General features: G+C 47.1%; 5 protein-coding genes across 5 annotated transcripts; 4 read left to right on the top strand and 1 right to left on the bottom strand.

The window, feature by feature from the left end:
• The first annotated feature begins 46 nt into the window (after positions 1–46).
• Positions 47–914, top strand: LY89DRAFT_691989 (uncharacterized protein). The gene has a single exon (XM_018216445.1). It carries the CDS (start codon positions 268–270, stop codon positions 634–636), a length of 369 nt encoding a protein of 122 aa, XP_018061572.1. The 5' UTR covers positions 47–267; the 3' UTR covers positions 637–914.
• A 1,268-nt stretch (positions 915–2,182) lies between these two features.
• LY89DRAFT_678179 (uncharacterized protein) lies at positions 2,183–3,141 on the top strand (the record flags this gene model as incomplete). Its single annotated transcript, XM_018213728.1, has 3 exons — positions 2,183–2,271; positions 2,610–2,622; positions 2,728–3,141. The coding sequence occupies 3 exons, from the start codon at positions 2,183–2,185 to the stop codon at positions 3,139–3,141; spliced, it is 516 nt and encodes a 171-aa protein (XP_018061571.1).
• A 148-nt stretch (positions 3,142–3,289) lies between these two features.
• Positions 3,290–5,888, top strand: LY89DRAFT_371620 (F-box/WD repeat-containing protein-like protein). Its single transcript, XM_018207059.1, has 5 exons — positions 3,290–4,014; positions 4,060–4,691; positions 4,737–5,099; positions 5,144–5,492; positions 5,537–5,888. The coding sequence occupies exons 1-5, from the start codon at positions 3,514–3,516 to the stop codon at positions 5,858–5,860; spliced, it is 2,169 nt and encodes a 722-aa protein (XP_018061570.1). The 5' UTR covers positions 3,290–3,513; the 3' UTR covers positions 5,861–5,888.
• A 2,091-nt stretch (positions 5,889–7,979) lies between these two features.
• LY89DRAFT_712245 (Clavaminate synthase-like protein) lies at positions 7,980–10,786 on the bottom strand (the record flags this gene model as incomplete). The annotated part of the gene is made up of 6 exons (XM_018217965.1): positions 10,600–10,786; positions 10,324–10,545; positions 10,066–10,234; positions 9,482–10,014; positions 8,826–8,871; positions 7,980–8,047 (listed from the first exon to the last, which is right to left on the bottom strand). The coding sequence occupies exons 1-6, from the start codon at positions 10,663–10,665 to the stop codon at positions 7,980–7,982; spliced, it is 1,104 nt and encodes a 367-aa protein (XP_018061569.1). The 5' UTR covers positions 10,666–10,786.
• Positions 10,787–11,961: 1,175 nt separating this feature from the next.
• Positions 11,962–13,740, top strand: LY89DRAFT_660975 (uncharacterized protein; the record flags this gene model as incomplete). The annotated part of the gene is made up of 4 exons (XM_018212577.1): positions 11,962–12,264; positions 12,312–12,365; positions 12,445–13,252; positions 13,310–13,740. 4 exons carry the CDS (start codon positions 11,962–11,964, stop codon positions 13,738–13,740), a joined length of 1,596 nt encoding a protein of 531 aa, XP_018061568.1.
• Positions 13,741–14,118: the final 378 nt, after the last annotated feature.

Raw genomic sequence — 14,118 nt, 5'->3', positions numbered from 1 at the left:
AGGAGAAGGACTTGTATTTAAACTCGACCGCGCTCTTCGAGCTGCGCTCTCTTTCTTTCCTTCTTTAACTTAGAATTCCAGTCTTATGACATCCCTCAAGGCCATCTTATCCGTGCCATTTGAGAGTCGTGACAGTATTCATTCTCACTCCTCGTCCTCAATCTGAAAATGGCTGGACGACAACAAGCAGTAGCAGCATTCTTGGAGGAAAAATCGAGTCTGGCTTTGCTGTTACTCTTCCTGCTGAATCCCAGCTCAAGATGCCCAATGTCTGGCACCAAGACAAAGATGAAATCACTCTCAATCTTCATCTTCCACAAAGATGAAAACTCCCAGCCTCGACAGATAATCAACACTCAACACACACAACTCTTCCCTCCCATCCCCTTCCTCTCCACAGCTCAGCCTCCTCAACCCCTCCCATCCTCCCATCCACAACGCATAAACCCCATTGCGCAATCCCCGTCTCGAGCTCCCTTCTTCCCTCCCTCGCTCCCTTACCCCAAGTCCAGCCCAGCCCAGCCCAGCCTCGCTACCCCATACCCCATTCCAATAGACGAACCGAACACTTACTGCCGACAACCTCCCTCCCTGGACTACACTCACAGTTTCAGACCCTTAGCTCAGCTTACGTAGCTTCTTAGCTAGATAGCAGCAGTGTAGTATACAGCCTGAAAGGAGCATAATCTTCCGGGAGGAACCTTAATCTCTCTCTCTTTCTATCTCTGTCTTTCCGGGGAAGAGAGGGAGGGAGGGAGGGTTGAGGCGTAGGCACGAGACACACTTACCTTACTTGACTTACTTTCTTGGGTGTCCGCGCTTCGAGGATGGAGATATCTGGCGAGCGAGCGCTTAAGCATCTCGCATCACAACACGCTGCAGAAGATCGATATCTGCAGTCGCACGAAGGAGAGATGGAAAGGAAGAAAGATAGATAGATAGATACTGCAGAATCAATCATGCTCGCTCATGCATATCTGCATATCTGCAAGCAAGCAAGCAAAGCAAGCAAGGACCAGACAGAGAAAATGCGGAGGATCGACCTCGTGCGAGGGCGCTGATTCGTTGGTGCAGCGAAGGGGAAGGGATGGTGAGAGGTGGGATGTGAGACGGCCGTTGTTTGCGTGCGGAGGAGGGCGGCGGGCCGATACGAGAGGTAGCTTTCCGGTGGGTAGGTACCTAGGTACAGATACAGTAGAATGAGGGATGGATGGGTGGGTGGGTAAGTTCCGTACGGCTGGCTGGGGCAAACAATGGATGGACAGGTGGGTAGGACAGAGAGAGGAGAGGGGCAGGGCAGACAAAGGGAACAGACTCGCGTCCTGTCGTCTCGACTTCTTCTTTCTTGGAGACGAGTCGGGTACGGTCCGTCCAGGCCTCGAGGGCAGAAGTGTAGACGAGTCAAAAGATCAAGTCACTGACAGGGCGAGGAATAACGAGGCATTGCTTCTTTGGTAACGAATACCGTCTCCTGTCTTCTGTTCAAGGGGTAAGTACTTACAGTCAAAGAGAGAGCTTTCCTTGCGAATCGAATCCAGGGCATCGAGGAAGAATGTGCCTGACGAGAAGAAACCTCTTCCTTCTCATCTGACTTCGCCTCCATCCTCATTTTCATCCGCATCCGCATCCGCATCCTCATCCTGCCTTGCCCTAAATCTTTTCCTCGTCTCTCATCCTTCGGTACTGTACCTTTCACTCGCTTACCATCCTCATCCTCATCCTCTCCTTCAAAATCTCAATACCCACCAACCCCTGCAAGCCTGAGACAAAACCCATCGCACGCGCTCGACCACAGCACAGCACAGCCTCCGCTTCTCCCTCACTATCAACGACGATCTACTGATCCGCGACGAGGGATAATCGATGAATTTCTTTCTTTCCTATTACAAATCTCAAATTAATCATGCCCTGTCTGTCTTTCTCATCCAAGCTCTGCTCCGAGAAAAAATAAGTGTGATTTTGACGAAGATACCGTACAAATTTAAAATAGCGGGTTCCTGAATCCGTCCGTACCGTCCATCATCCGTTCAGGAACCCAAACACCGCAGACGGGAACACCGACATCAAACATCCATCCTCCTGCCCTGGCAAACGAAAGGTGAAGAAGCTGCTTGGCGAATTAGTAATTAAGTTCGAGATTCGAGCTTGCCGCATGTCATGAGTTGAATGGTGGAGGGTCTTGATGTGCCTGACCAGTGAGATGGCGGCGTGGATTTGTCGACTGATGGAGGCGAAACGCAGCCGCGAGGCCAAAGTGAAAGATGCGTGTGAGTGAGTGAGTGTCAGTGTGATCTGAAGGGTCTCGTGAGATGGAAGTACTGTATAATAAATGCCGTGAGTGAGAATGAAATGTTCATGTGAGAAAAGATGAAATGAGTAGATGAAAAAAGGAGAATGCCTTGTGTATATATCATATCATACATCGTGACATGTTTAATATTGATATCCTTCTTGGTGACTTGATACCTCTGTCTCCATTTCATCCCCACTTAAACCCCTGGCCCCCCAAATAAATGCCCACATCACATCACACCCCTTTTCTCAAGTGATCATATCATCGTGACTTGAAGTGCTTCTCGCATATGAGATGTAACTATAACTATTCATAGATGGCAGACAGAGGTCTGGGACGGGTTCATGCTCTCAGCGGGATGGGATGGGATTCACATTTTGCCTGCAAGACATAATTCTACCTACCTCAGACGCCATGCTATGCTATGGCGGTAGCATAATGATGGCAGTGGTGGTGGTGGTGGTTCATCGCGCAGTGTGGCAGCTTTAGACGCCCAAAGGTTACCGAACATGACCCCTGTCTGGGCCGCTAACCAGTCCGGGTCCAGCGCACACTCGGAAACTCCCACTGCCGCCGGCGCAGTCAGTACGACAGAGTACGAGGTAGAGAGACACAGCACCAGCACCAGCACCAGCACCAGCACCAGCACCAGCACACGGACCAGCGAGACACCAGAGACAGAGACCGGCCGAGAGCGAGAAAGGCAAAGCCAAAGACACCGCCGCTTGAATCCATCCATCATTTGCAGCATTACCACCACCACCACCACCATCGTCAAACTACCACCACCACAACCACCACCATATTACCCACTACCACACTCCATTCCTCACCACCGATTCGAATAAAGACTGAATAAAGATTATAAGAAACATTTCTTCAACACAATACCACTCTACCACGAACCATCTCGCGACCCAACTCGACAATTCCCTTTACTTCTCATATAGCTCGAATGCATCTTTGTCCCAGCTCCTCTGTCAGCATTCACTCGAACCTGCAAGGACGATAATCTGAATTTACCTCGAATCCATTTACATCCATTCACCTGAGTTGCATCTGCCGACTGGAAATATTGATGGTCAAGACCTCGACGGCCTCAATCCTAAAGTTCCTCGGAACCACTCTTCGATCTACCCCAACTCTCCACCCCCTTCCCACACGACACCATCGTCAGATCACTGCGAACTCTATCTTCGAAATCCTGATCGGCATCCACGATGGATAACTACAGACCCTTAAGTTTGACCGAGCGTCGAGCCTCAATGGTATTCAACAATGATGAATCCGATCTCTCGCCAACTCGAGCAACCCTCACTCTGAACACCAATACCAACAATGTTCGATTGCCATCGAGGGTCGATAAAATCGTCCAGACTCGACCGAGAGGTCCTCCTACACCCAATATGACCACTCCATCTGCAGATCCAGATTCCCCTACCCACTCCAGTCACGATCCTCCACCGCCCCCTACTCCAGCTGCGAGTCCGGGCCCAGATCATCCACAACCAGATTGGAGCGATGCGGGAGATCAAGAAGACTTATTCCTGTCCAAGATCAGACATCACTTCAAAGAGAGCTCACCTCCAGAGCGGATGCGGATATTGGCAGATCTCCTGAATCTCTGCACGAGCCAACAACTAAGTTTCGTACGGCAGTACGTGGACCCGTTATTGAAGAAGGATCCATTCACCAGTCTGCCAAATGAGATCTGTTTAAGGGTATGTATTCCTCCAATTGGCAGAGGTAGAAACTAATTGTGGCAGATTCTTTCCTGCATCGACGATCCAAAAGTCCTAGCGCGAGCATCACAAGTATCACAGCGATGGCGAGAATTGCTGGCAGATGATGTGACATGGATGAAGTTATGCGCAAAGCATGACTATGGCAGGAGGATGTCCGAAGCTCATCTGAGCACTCCTCTCACCACTACCCTCCGACCTGTTCCACAACCTGTTCAGAGCGGCTTCTTCGATGGGGCGACCACGACCACACACTCATTTCCAGGTGCGGCAGCATTGGCCAGTCATGCCGCAGGAAGCTCGAGAAGTTTCGATAGCTCGATGAGTTCAACTGCTTTGAGGAGACCCAAAATCAGATCCTACAAGTCGCATTTCAAGCAAAGATACTTGGTGGAGACCGCGTGGAGAACAGGAGGTCGAAATATTGCTAGGCATATCACCCAGGATCAAGGTGTGGTTACTAGCTTGCATCTGACACCGAAATACATTGTGGTTGCTTTGGACAATGCCAAAATCCACGTCTTCAATACCGAGGGAAATCAGCAAAAGACATTGCAAGGCCATGTCATGGGTGTTTGGGCAATGGTTCCTTGGGATGATGTTCTGGTTAGTGGAGGTTGTGATAGAGATGTGCGGGTCTGGAATATGGCTACAGGGTATGAATCCTCGAAGCATTGAGTTGCCAAGCTAATATTTAACAGTGAACCAATCCACACCCTTCGAGGCCATACATCGACCGTTCGCTGCTTAAAGATGTCTGATTCAACAACTGCAATCTCAGGATCCAGGGATACAACTTTACGAGTTTGGGACATCAATACCGGACTTTGCAAGAATGTTCTTGTGGGACATCAGGCGAGTGTGAGATGTCTGGAAATCAAAGGAGACATTGTAGTATCTGGAAGTTATGATACGACAGCCAGAGTATGGAGTATTTCCGAAGGCAGATGTCTACGAACTCTTTCTGGACATTTCTCGCAGATTTATGCAATCGCTTTTGATGGTACGAGGATAGCTACGGGAAGTTTGGATACCAGTGTTCGAATCTGGGATCCTACAAACGGGTATGTCTTTTCCCGTGCGAAATGAAGCCTGCTAACATTCCTAGCTCATGCCAAGCTATTCTTCAAGGACATACCTCGCTTGTTGGACAACTACAAATGCGTGGAAATACTTTGGTGACGGGTGGCTCAGATGGCTCAGTACGAGTATGGTCATTGGAAAAGATGGCCCCTATACATCGTTTAGCAGCACACGACAATAGTGTGACGAGCTTACAATTCGATGACACCAGAGTGGTCAGCGGAGGAAGTGATGGTAGAGTCAAAGTTTGGGATCTCAAGACGGGGCAGTTAGTCAGAGAACTTACTGCACCTGCGGATGCGGTTTGGAGAGTGGCATTCGAGGAAGAGAAATGTGTGGTCATGGCAAGCCGAAGTAATAGGACTATCATGGAGGTTTGTACGCTCTCCCCGGTTGTGGTTCTCTGCTAATTTTCCAGGTATGGTCTTTCTCCCCACCAGAAGATGTCCTCTTTGAAGCTGCCGCCACAACACCTGCACAACGAAATCTTCTAAATGCAGGTGGACCTCCTCGACCTTTATCTGCTGTCGAATATCGAAGTACAGGAACACAAGATCAGCCAATGACTGGAATGAGTGGGTTAAGTGTTGATGATAATACACCAACTCGAGGACATGTCAATACTCGAATTGACTATACAACCGAGCGGATATCGAATCTAGAAGATGTCGAAATGTTGGATCAACAACCAAGTACTGCCCCGTTACCAGGTACTGGACCAACGTTCTTCCACGACGATTGATCACCCTACCAAACTCGACCTTCTCTAGATGAGAAAGTGTCCTTTCTCCCTGTTTTTATTCCCGGTTCTTCTCATACCCATCGGCATTCCATAATTCGTTCATACATGCATTCAACGGCGTTCTTCTGCAATTTGACGGCACCGCATGGCTCGGCACCAACCTGGAAGAAATAGGTTTTGGTGTTTGGTTTGAGGGTTCTTTGATTGGTATGGCAAATGGGTATCTGGAAATCAATGGATGGGTATTGCGCGTCTTAAATCTGCATGGTATTGGGATGGATGGGTAGCATTGGGCTGGGGTTGGGTGGGGGAGTTGGTAGTTGGTAGAGTTGTTGATGGATGCATGGTGAAGGGAGAGAGATGTGAAAGATGTTTTTGTTCAAATACAGATGCAGAAATGCAGGGATATATTCACCCTTTGAACCGTCACGGTGAGGTTGTGCAACTGGATTTGTAGGTCCCAAATCGGCAGGCAGGTAAGTGGAGTGAATAAGTATCCTTCTGGTGAATATTTCGAGGCGCAAGTGCCGCCTTCCCTTTTTCTGGTCGTCTTGAGGTCTATATAAACCTTCCCTCCCTCTCTCCTCAACAACCAGACAGCTTAGTCGCGAGGGAAGACGCACAACCCTTTAGGGATAGCACACCATGGGTAAAAGGTCGCTGGCTGGCTCCTCATGAGATACCGGGATTCAAGGATTTGGCTCTCCTTCTTACATACCAGAAGGAGGATGCAGGAGGGGGTTTGAAGTAGGTGACGGTGGTGGGGAAGTTGACAACAGCAACTAAAGCCTCTACTACCAACAAACAATCCTCAATAAACTCCCAGTGGCTGCGTGCGTGCAAGAAATCTAACAAAGAGAGACGCCGGGGAATCCAGTAAAGTGGTATAGTGAGTGCATCCGGGATCTTCCTTCCTTTCCTGTTCTCGAAGAGGAAGAGGATCAGGGTTCTAGACAACTTTGATTGTTGGAAGTTGATTTGGAGGGGGAGGGTTATTTTTATAGGTTTTTGGTTGTTTGTTGGTTGGTTGGTTGGAGGGGCAGTTTTTTTGGATTTGGTTGAGAGGATGCCTAAGGGGTTTGAGAGAGGTGAATAATAGGGGTTGAGGATTTGAGGAAGTGAGGGGGTTGAGAGAGGTGAATAAATTAGCTATTTTCCTGCTACGAGTTTTGGGTTTCGAGTTTTGGGTTTTAAGAGGTGTATATAAACTAACCTCTCTCTTCTCCTTCTTCCTTTCTTTTCTACAACATCCGAAACACAAGTAAAAGACGAAATAAGGGTAGGAGGTACCCGTCGGCTCGCGAGCTTTGTACGGGGTACTGCGCGGGTGATGATGTGATATGGGGTTTTAGATTTTTTGGGTTCTCCGGGAAAGATGAGAGAGAGCAAAAGAACAGGGGTTTGGCGGGTGCTGACGGCAGTGGTGGGGTTTGGGAAGTTGGCAATAGCAAGAAGGAGTTGATAACAACAACTCCTGCATAGCACTTGATCACTGCTAGAAAATCCCCCCCCCCCCCCCCAAAAAAAAATCGATCAATAGCATGCAAGAACATGATCAGGCTGGAGGTGTGCCATGGCACAGGCGAGATCTCCTACTGCTCCAGGAATAACTTGATTATATCGATGCCCCTGAGTGTTTGAATGTCAAGTTTCGATCATGGGGGAGGTTTTTATAGTTCTCTACCTGCTGATTACTGCTTATTCGCGAGGTAGATAGAGCCTTGGGGTTTGGGAGGGGTGAATAAAAACGGAGAGTAGGTTGGAGGCATAATTCACTAAAGGAAAGTAAGAGGTAAGTGGCAAGTTTCCGCCAACTTTTGAGAGTCGGAGGTTTGGAGGCCTATATAAACCAACCCTCTCCCTCTCCCCTTTCAAAACCACGCAGCATAACCCGAGCGCAGTTGCGAAATATGGAGGGGTACCAGGCGAGAGACGGTCAGAACGATCCGGGTCCTCCGATGTGATCGATGCCAGCTCTGCAGGATACCCGTATTCTGGAATTCCGCTCTTGCTCCCGTCTCTTGAGCAGAGTTCAGGTTTCATTCAAAGTATTTGGCAATAGTAAAAAAGATTGACAACGAGCCCTTCATTATATACAATCCTTAGTCTGAATAGATTCTTAATCACTAGCCTCTGAAGAAAATATGAAAGAAATAGAGGTGTGCCGTGGCACGGGTGGGTTCTTCCCTTAAGTGGCGAAAATTTCCTCTTGTGGGTTTGATTGTCATATTTTGATTTGGGAGGGTGTTTTTATAGTTCTTTGCATGTTGGTGGAGCCTTGCGAGGTGGGGTTTTGGGGATTTGAGAGAAGTGAATAGCATTGGAAAGAAGGTAGGAGAGAATATTCACTTTTCGAAAAAAAGAAAAAAAAAAGAAAGAAAAACCAAGGCAAGTGCCAGCCATTTCTTGAGAGTCAAAGTTTTGGAAGTCTATATAAACCTCTTTTCATACCTGTTCAGTTTGCTCTCCATATTGAAGTAACCAAAATACACTGTATACCTACTATGGACGGCAAGGTTTTCTTTACACGGCTATTAATAGTCTAGCACCCGGTTCATCTTGCTCAAAAAAAGGCAGAGTCTAAAACTCATTTAAAGCCTTTTCTCTTTTCAGCAATGGGAATATTGGTAGTAATAAGATAACTGATAGTGGTAATAAATTTGATCACTGTTGTGAAGTTAGTGAGGCAAGTATGTGATGACATTTCGTTGGTTGAAAGTTGTAGAATTCTCAGCGCTCGAGAAGCATGGGCTAATCGGACCACAGGTGGAGCTGGAGTCGATTGGATCTTTTGAGTTGTTTGAATGGAGCAAGAAGTATGGAAATGGAGACTTTATAGTGTGCTTTGGTAGGCTAGCTGCAAGAATAATAGATCGCGAGCAAGGAGAAAGTGAAGTGATTGTAGCGAGTGAATAGTTAGAGCGTGGTAAGTGTTTGTTTGGTATCCGTTGAGCGTTCGAGTTACAGAGGGGTATATAAGCTTCCTCTCGATCAATATTGCTACTCCAGATCTCCAACGAAAAGAATCAAATCCAGTCAGAGTGTCCTTGAGAGTCCATTGGTGTGTGTGGTCTAGTTTTGGGCCGCGGTGGCTGGCTCTGGGGTAAGTAGAATGAGATGAGATCGTTGGCAGTAGTCGGGAAGTTGACAATAAACAACAATTAGTTTACTGCAATGAGACTGCTATTATTTCGAGACATTGAGCCCTTAACTCGTGCTCACAGGCTTTTTCACATGGCGGGCAAATATGTGCAACCGGACGAGCCGTAGATCGTAGCTCGATACAGCAGTGTTGGTTTGAAGTGCGTCTCAGTCTCGGAGGGAGACTTTATAGTTCTTTACTTGCTGGTAACTTCTTTTGCGAAGTGGAGGCATGAGGATTGAAAGAGAGAGGAGGGCATTGGTGAATCTTTTGCGCAACTAAAGCAAGTTCCTGCTGTTTTCTTTCAAAGGTCTATATATACTTCCTCTCGACACTTTTGCCTGTTGCAAATCTAGCAACAAAATGAAGCTTTCGATGAAGGAGGTCGTTGCTTGGGTGCTTACAGCGTGAGGGTTTCAATGCAGTCTTTAAATTTTTGAAAACAAACGGCCGAAAATATTTAGCAAGACTGGACTTACGTAGTTATTCCACATGGCAACATCACCATCCTCGACAGGTGGAAAACAGATATATTCTGGCCGAAGTATCTTATCCATCCATCCATTTAGTAATAGACGGATTTCCTCCAAGTCCTCCACTACCCTTTCCTTTTCATCAAAAGACGTTCTCAAGTGTAGCTTTCGGACACAAGTCGGCATAATCTGCGATGCTTTCTCTCCCGTTCTTTCGTCAACCCAAATCATAGGATACGTGTGAACCTTATCTGGCGTCCAAGCAGGCAACTTGTCCAGTGGAAGAACTTCACCACCCTTTTCGAGGCCCATGCCCGTAGATCTGTACTTGCGAGTTCCCTTCCACGTATATGGATGCGGCGCTAGTTCCCGACGACTATGGTCGGCGAGCATCTGATCTTCGGGACTTAGCAAGTTGTGTAGTTGAACCCCGCTCACAAAGGCCGTTTCACCCGGCTTTGTCTTCATAGTCAAACCACTTCCGTTGTCCCATCTGACCGTCAGGTCAGGTCCTTTTGGAGCCTGAATGCATCGCAGAGCTGTCACGCGAGAGGGATGAGTGTCATATAAGATACCGTCAAAATGCTAACTAAAGAATCGAGTCTGACCTGAAGCAAATTCTTCTGGATCGAGGTTGGAGCCGTGAAGTTTGTTGTAGTCGTTTACAGTTGGGACAATGAGATCCTTCAGTCCGTAGTGATCTGGTCCATGATAGCCTTTGCCAACGAGACGAACACCACCACTGTTAGGTACAACAAGCTTTGTAAATGTCTAGGTTATTGGGACGAGTCAAAATCGCATTCGCCTCAACATGTTTTGAGATAGGTACATCTCATGACCTTACTTACTTTTACGAACTCGTTGTCTTTGTACGCATCTGGATCTCCAAATCCGTGAACGGGTTTCGTATCGGGATCAAACCGATGGATGAGCTCGAATTGCTTCAACGGTACAAGATCCTGTTGGTCTTTGACCACGACGACTTTGTGTGTGTAAATGGCATCTTCGAGCGCTTTGAAAGAAGCATCATCTAAATTTTTGAGATCAAGTCCTGTCACAATGGCACCATACTAAATCCAATTAGTACTGCTAGAAGACATTGTAAACATATCGGGCTACCTTACGTCAACCTTGGACCCTGCGCTTGGAGTGATCGGCGTCACCTTGATCTCGGGAAGTCTTGAAGGCATGATCGTGCAGGCAATGCAGGATGAAATATGTGTATTTTGATGGGAGCTCTTTTTGAAGGAATTTACTTTCAAATCTATCTCTTCCTCCGTTATTTCGGGAATAACTTAGTTCATGTGGGAGTTCGACACTTACTATGTAAACATGATACTCATCCGACCCCACTCTTGGAAACTATCGTGACCGAGAGATAAGGGGTTGTAGAGTGGGCTGTCCCAACTCATAACTGCGTCTATTTTCCTTATCCGACAGATATAAGTCTTACTCCAATTCTTTTTCAAAAGGGGCAATATCCGCGATTTTGCATGGTCAAGGGCCAGTAACCCTTATCTTTGGGTCAGATTTCAAGAACTGGTTCTTGTAGCGTGAAAGAGATATGGGATATTATTTCAACAACAGTGTGTTTTGGCTCTATAAGGTGGCTAGAAAATGTCGGGGTAAAAGTATGCTTTAATGTTCATTTTATACAATTATTCTCACTTTACGCAGAACTTTTGGATTATCTGTTTACTTGTTGACTTGTTTACTTCTCAGGGCGAGCCCTTTTTCTATCAGGCAGGACTAAGGTCCCTGAAGTTTTAACATGTAGGTGAAGGTAAGGAGTTTGGGCCTGGCTTGAAATGCCTGCCGAGAACACTGGTCTGGCTCGAGTTTGGGTGCCCTGCTTGCCCAAAATCGGTGCACGACCCGACCATTGGGAGTTAGGACGCTTACGCCAAGGACTGGGCTTCAGATAAGACCGTTATATTAAGCTTCAGAATCCAATATCGGATTTCCAGTACCGAGGGTACGGATCTACCTTACCGACAAAGCGTGTTTTAGACTGCAGCCCCGCATATCCTCCGCACTGTATGCTCGCTGACGCTCTTGTTCGTAGATAAGCGCTGTAATCCTTACTATCTCCAGGACCGAACGAAGCCAATACGCTACTGGTTGAAAGTTCGACATGGGGTTGGACTTGAACGCTCGAAGTAGCCTTAAAATCCGAATGCGTATCCATATTAGTGGGATATTTAGATATGGAGTAGTCTAGTTATCTACTACCCTGCAACAGTCTGTCAATACTGGAACCATGCGAATAGATACAGTACAATCTAGAGTTCATTGTCTTCAAATACCAGAGACCGCGGACATAAGATGGCACGTCCTTGACCCCTCCTACTGCTGCACTTCTCTTATTCCTTTTCTTGGGAGCTTTACCTACAACCATCGTCCGACCTTGCTGGCTGATATAAGAACATTCGTTGTCCCATCTCGTGACGTACACTTGCCTGATTGCAGCCATGGGAATCCGTGATATGCTCAAGTGGGCCGAAGTGAAGGAGCGGACTGATGTCTACACGTGGAAGGGAACAACAGGATGGGGGAACCATGATCTGTATCCTATTCCCGCAAAGGAGCACACGTATGGCCTTACGGCTTATGCGTTTTTCTGGGCCCAGGCTGGAACCTCCCTTCTCTCGTATACCATGGGTAGTTCTTACGTCGCCATAGGACTAAGTGCCGCCGAAACCATTGTAGCTTGTATACTTGGAGCTATCATTTCCGTCTTTATTGGCGCTTTTACTGCTCGAACTGGCCAGGACTATTCTATCGGTTATGTATGTCTACCTCCAACTACATTTGCACATCTCTAATTCAGATACAGACTGTTCTTAACAGATCGTGCTTCAGAATGAGAGGAACATACCTTACCCTCGTAGTTGTTTTCCTTGGGGCGTCGTTTTTGTAAGTCTTGACAAACAATTGCTACAAAGATGGCTGACTGACTCTCTCCAAAGTCAGGAATCCAAGCTTATTATGGGGGTCAAGCTGTAGCCCTTATGCTGCGTGCCATTTTCCCCTCCTTCAAAAACATGGCAAACACATTACCAGCCTCAGCTGCGATCACGACCCAGAATTTGATTGGCTTCTTGGTATGCATGGCTTCCTATCTACCAGTCTTCTGCTTTATCAAACCCCATAACCTAAGATGGGGATTATATTCCGCATATATCGCCGTCTTCAGTACTTTTATTGGCATCCTCATCTGGGCACTTGTCTCAAATGGTGGCACTGGGAATCTTATAAGCTCTAGTATTCCAATCACCAAATCCGAGAAGGCTTTCCGCTTCATCCAATGTGTTTCATCCATCAGTGGTAATTGGGGCAGTTGTTCTGATCGCTATGCCGACTGTACCCGCTTCGAGAAGAAGCGACATACGTCTGTTGTGGGTGTACTTGCCCTACCTGTTGTTATATGTCTCAGTGTTACTTTCGGTGCGCTTACTACGACTGCTACATCTCACATGTATGGGACAGTTCAATGGAATCCTATCTTGCTTCTCTCGAGCTTACAGGACCATTCGTACACTCCAGCTTGCAGAGCTGGAACTTTCTTCGTTGGCTTTGCGCTCTGGCTCTCTCAAACCTTCCTCAACCTGTCCCTGAATACGGTTCCATTCGGTATGGACCTCGCAGCAGCCTTCTACAGATACCTCACAAACAGACGTGCGGGTATAATACTGATTATAATCACCTTGATTATGCAACCATGGAGGTTTCTAAGTCAGGCTCTCATCTTCCTCACGATTATGAACTGTATCACTGGTACGTTCAATCTCATACCTATTGTTCATTCCAATCATCACTAATAGAGAATTGCAGTCTACTTTGCAGCAGCTACAGCAATCCTCATCTCAGACTTCTGGATCATCCGCAAGAAGATGCTCAAGCTGCCTGATTTGTACACTAGAGACGGCATCTACTGGTTCACCGGAGGCTGGAACTTGAGGGCCATTGCTGCACTTACCATTGGAATGCTACCTTCAATGCCGGGCTTCTTTGAGTCTTGCATTAGCTCCACTGTAGATGGCCCAGCAGTGAGGATATTCGAGATTACTTGGTTCGTGAGCGCGCCACTTACGCTCATCGCATACATGGCTCTTAGCAAGATCTGGCCGGTTGAGGGACGTGGTATCAAGGAGCTTCTTCCGCAAGGGGATGAGCCGATCACAGTCATTGAAGCTTCTAAAGGGTCTAGCTCTGATGAGAAGATACCTTCAGGTACAGTAGCAGAGAAGGACTTGGAACAATAAGCTGTTTGACGCGAGTATCAACATATATGCAGGGAACGACGCAAAGTCTTATTATTATGTATTTCTCTGCATTCACTATTAATACAAACGCGTACCGCACTTCATTGGCAACTGATGGGAATAATTCGCGAATGCTGTCGTGAGCTCCAAATCCCTCTGGGTACGCGCAAAACGGCCTACCATCGTGCAAAACCTCTGAACGCATCTCGAGCAACTCTGGACGCTCAGCAGAAAGTCAGCTTGTGTTAATATCAAAAGAATCCTTTCAGAGTTTCGATTATTTGAAGAGATACCTCTTGTAAAGCCCTCAAAGTCGTTCCGAGTTCTGAATAGACGAAAGTCATAATAGGGGGGCTCGCCTACGAGTTATTCCCATAC

This window comes from Mollisia scopiformis (genome assembly GCF_001500285.1).
Source record: "Mollisia scopiformis unplaced genomic scaffold LY89scaffold_38, whole genome shotgun sequence".
In the NCBI taxonomy this organism is placed as follows: domain Eukaryota; kingdom Fungi; phylum Ascomycota; class Leotiomycetes; order Helotiales; family Mollisiaceae; genus Mollisia; species Mollisia scopiformis.
This window is presented reverse-complemented; position numbering and strand designations above follow the sequence as displayed.

What these genes read in the sequence shown, in the direction of transcription:
- LY89DRAFT_691989 (XM_018216445.1), top strand. Translation starts at nt 268, where the DNA reads ATGTCTGGCACCAAGACAAAGATGAAATCACTCTCAATCTTCATCTTC.
- LY89DRAFT_371620 (XM_018207059.1), top strand. Translation starts at nt 3,514, where the DNA reads ATGGATAACTACAGACCCTTAAGTTTGACCGAGCGTCGAGCCTCAATG. An exon ending in CAAATGAGATCTGTTTAAGG is followed by an intron (nt 4,015 to 4,059) that starts GTATGTATTCCT and finishes TAATTGTGGCAG; the next exon opens with ATTCTTTCCTGCATCGACGA. An exon ending in ATCTGGGATCCTACAAACGG is followed by an intron (nt 5,100 to 5,143) that starts GTATGTCTTTTC and finishes TAACATTCCTAG; the next exon opens with CTCATGCCAAGCTATTCTTC.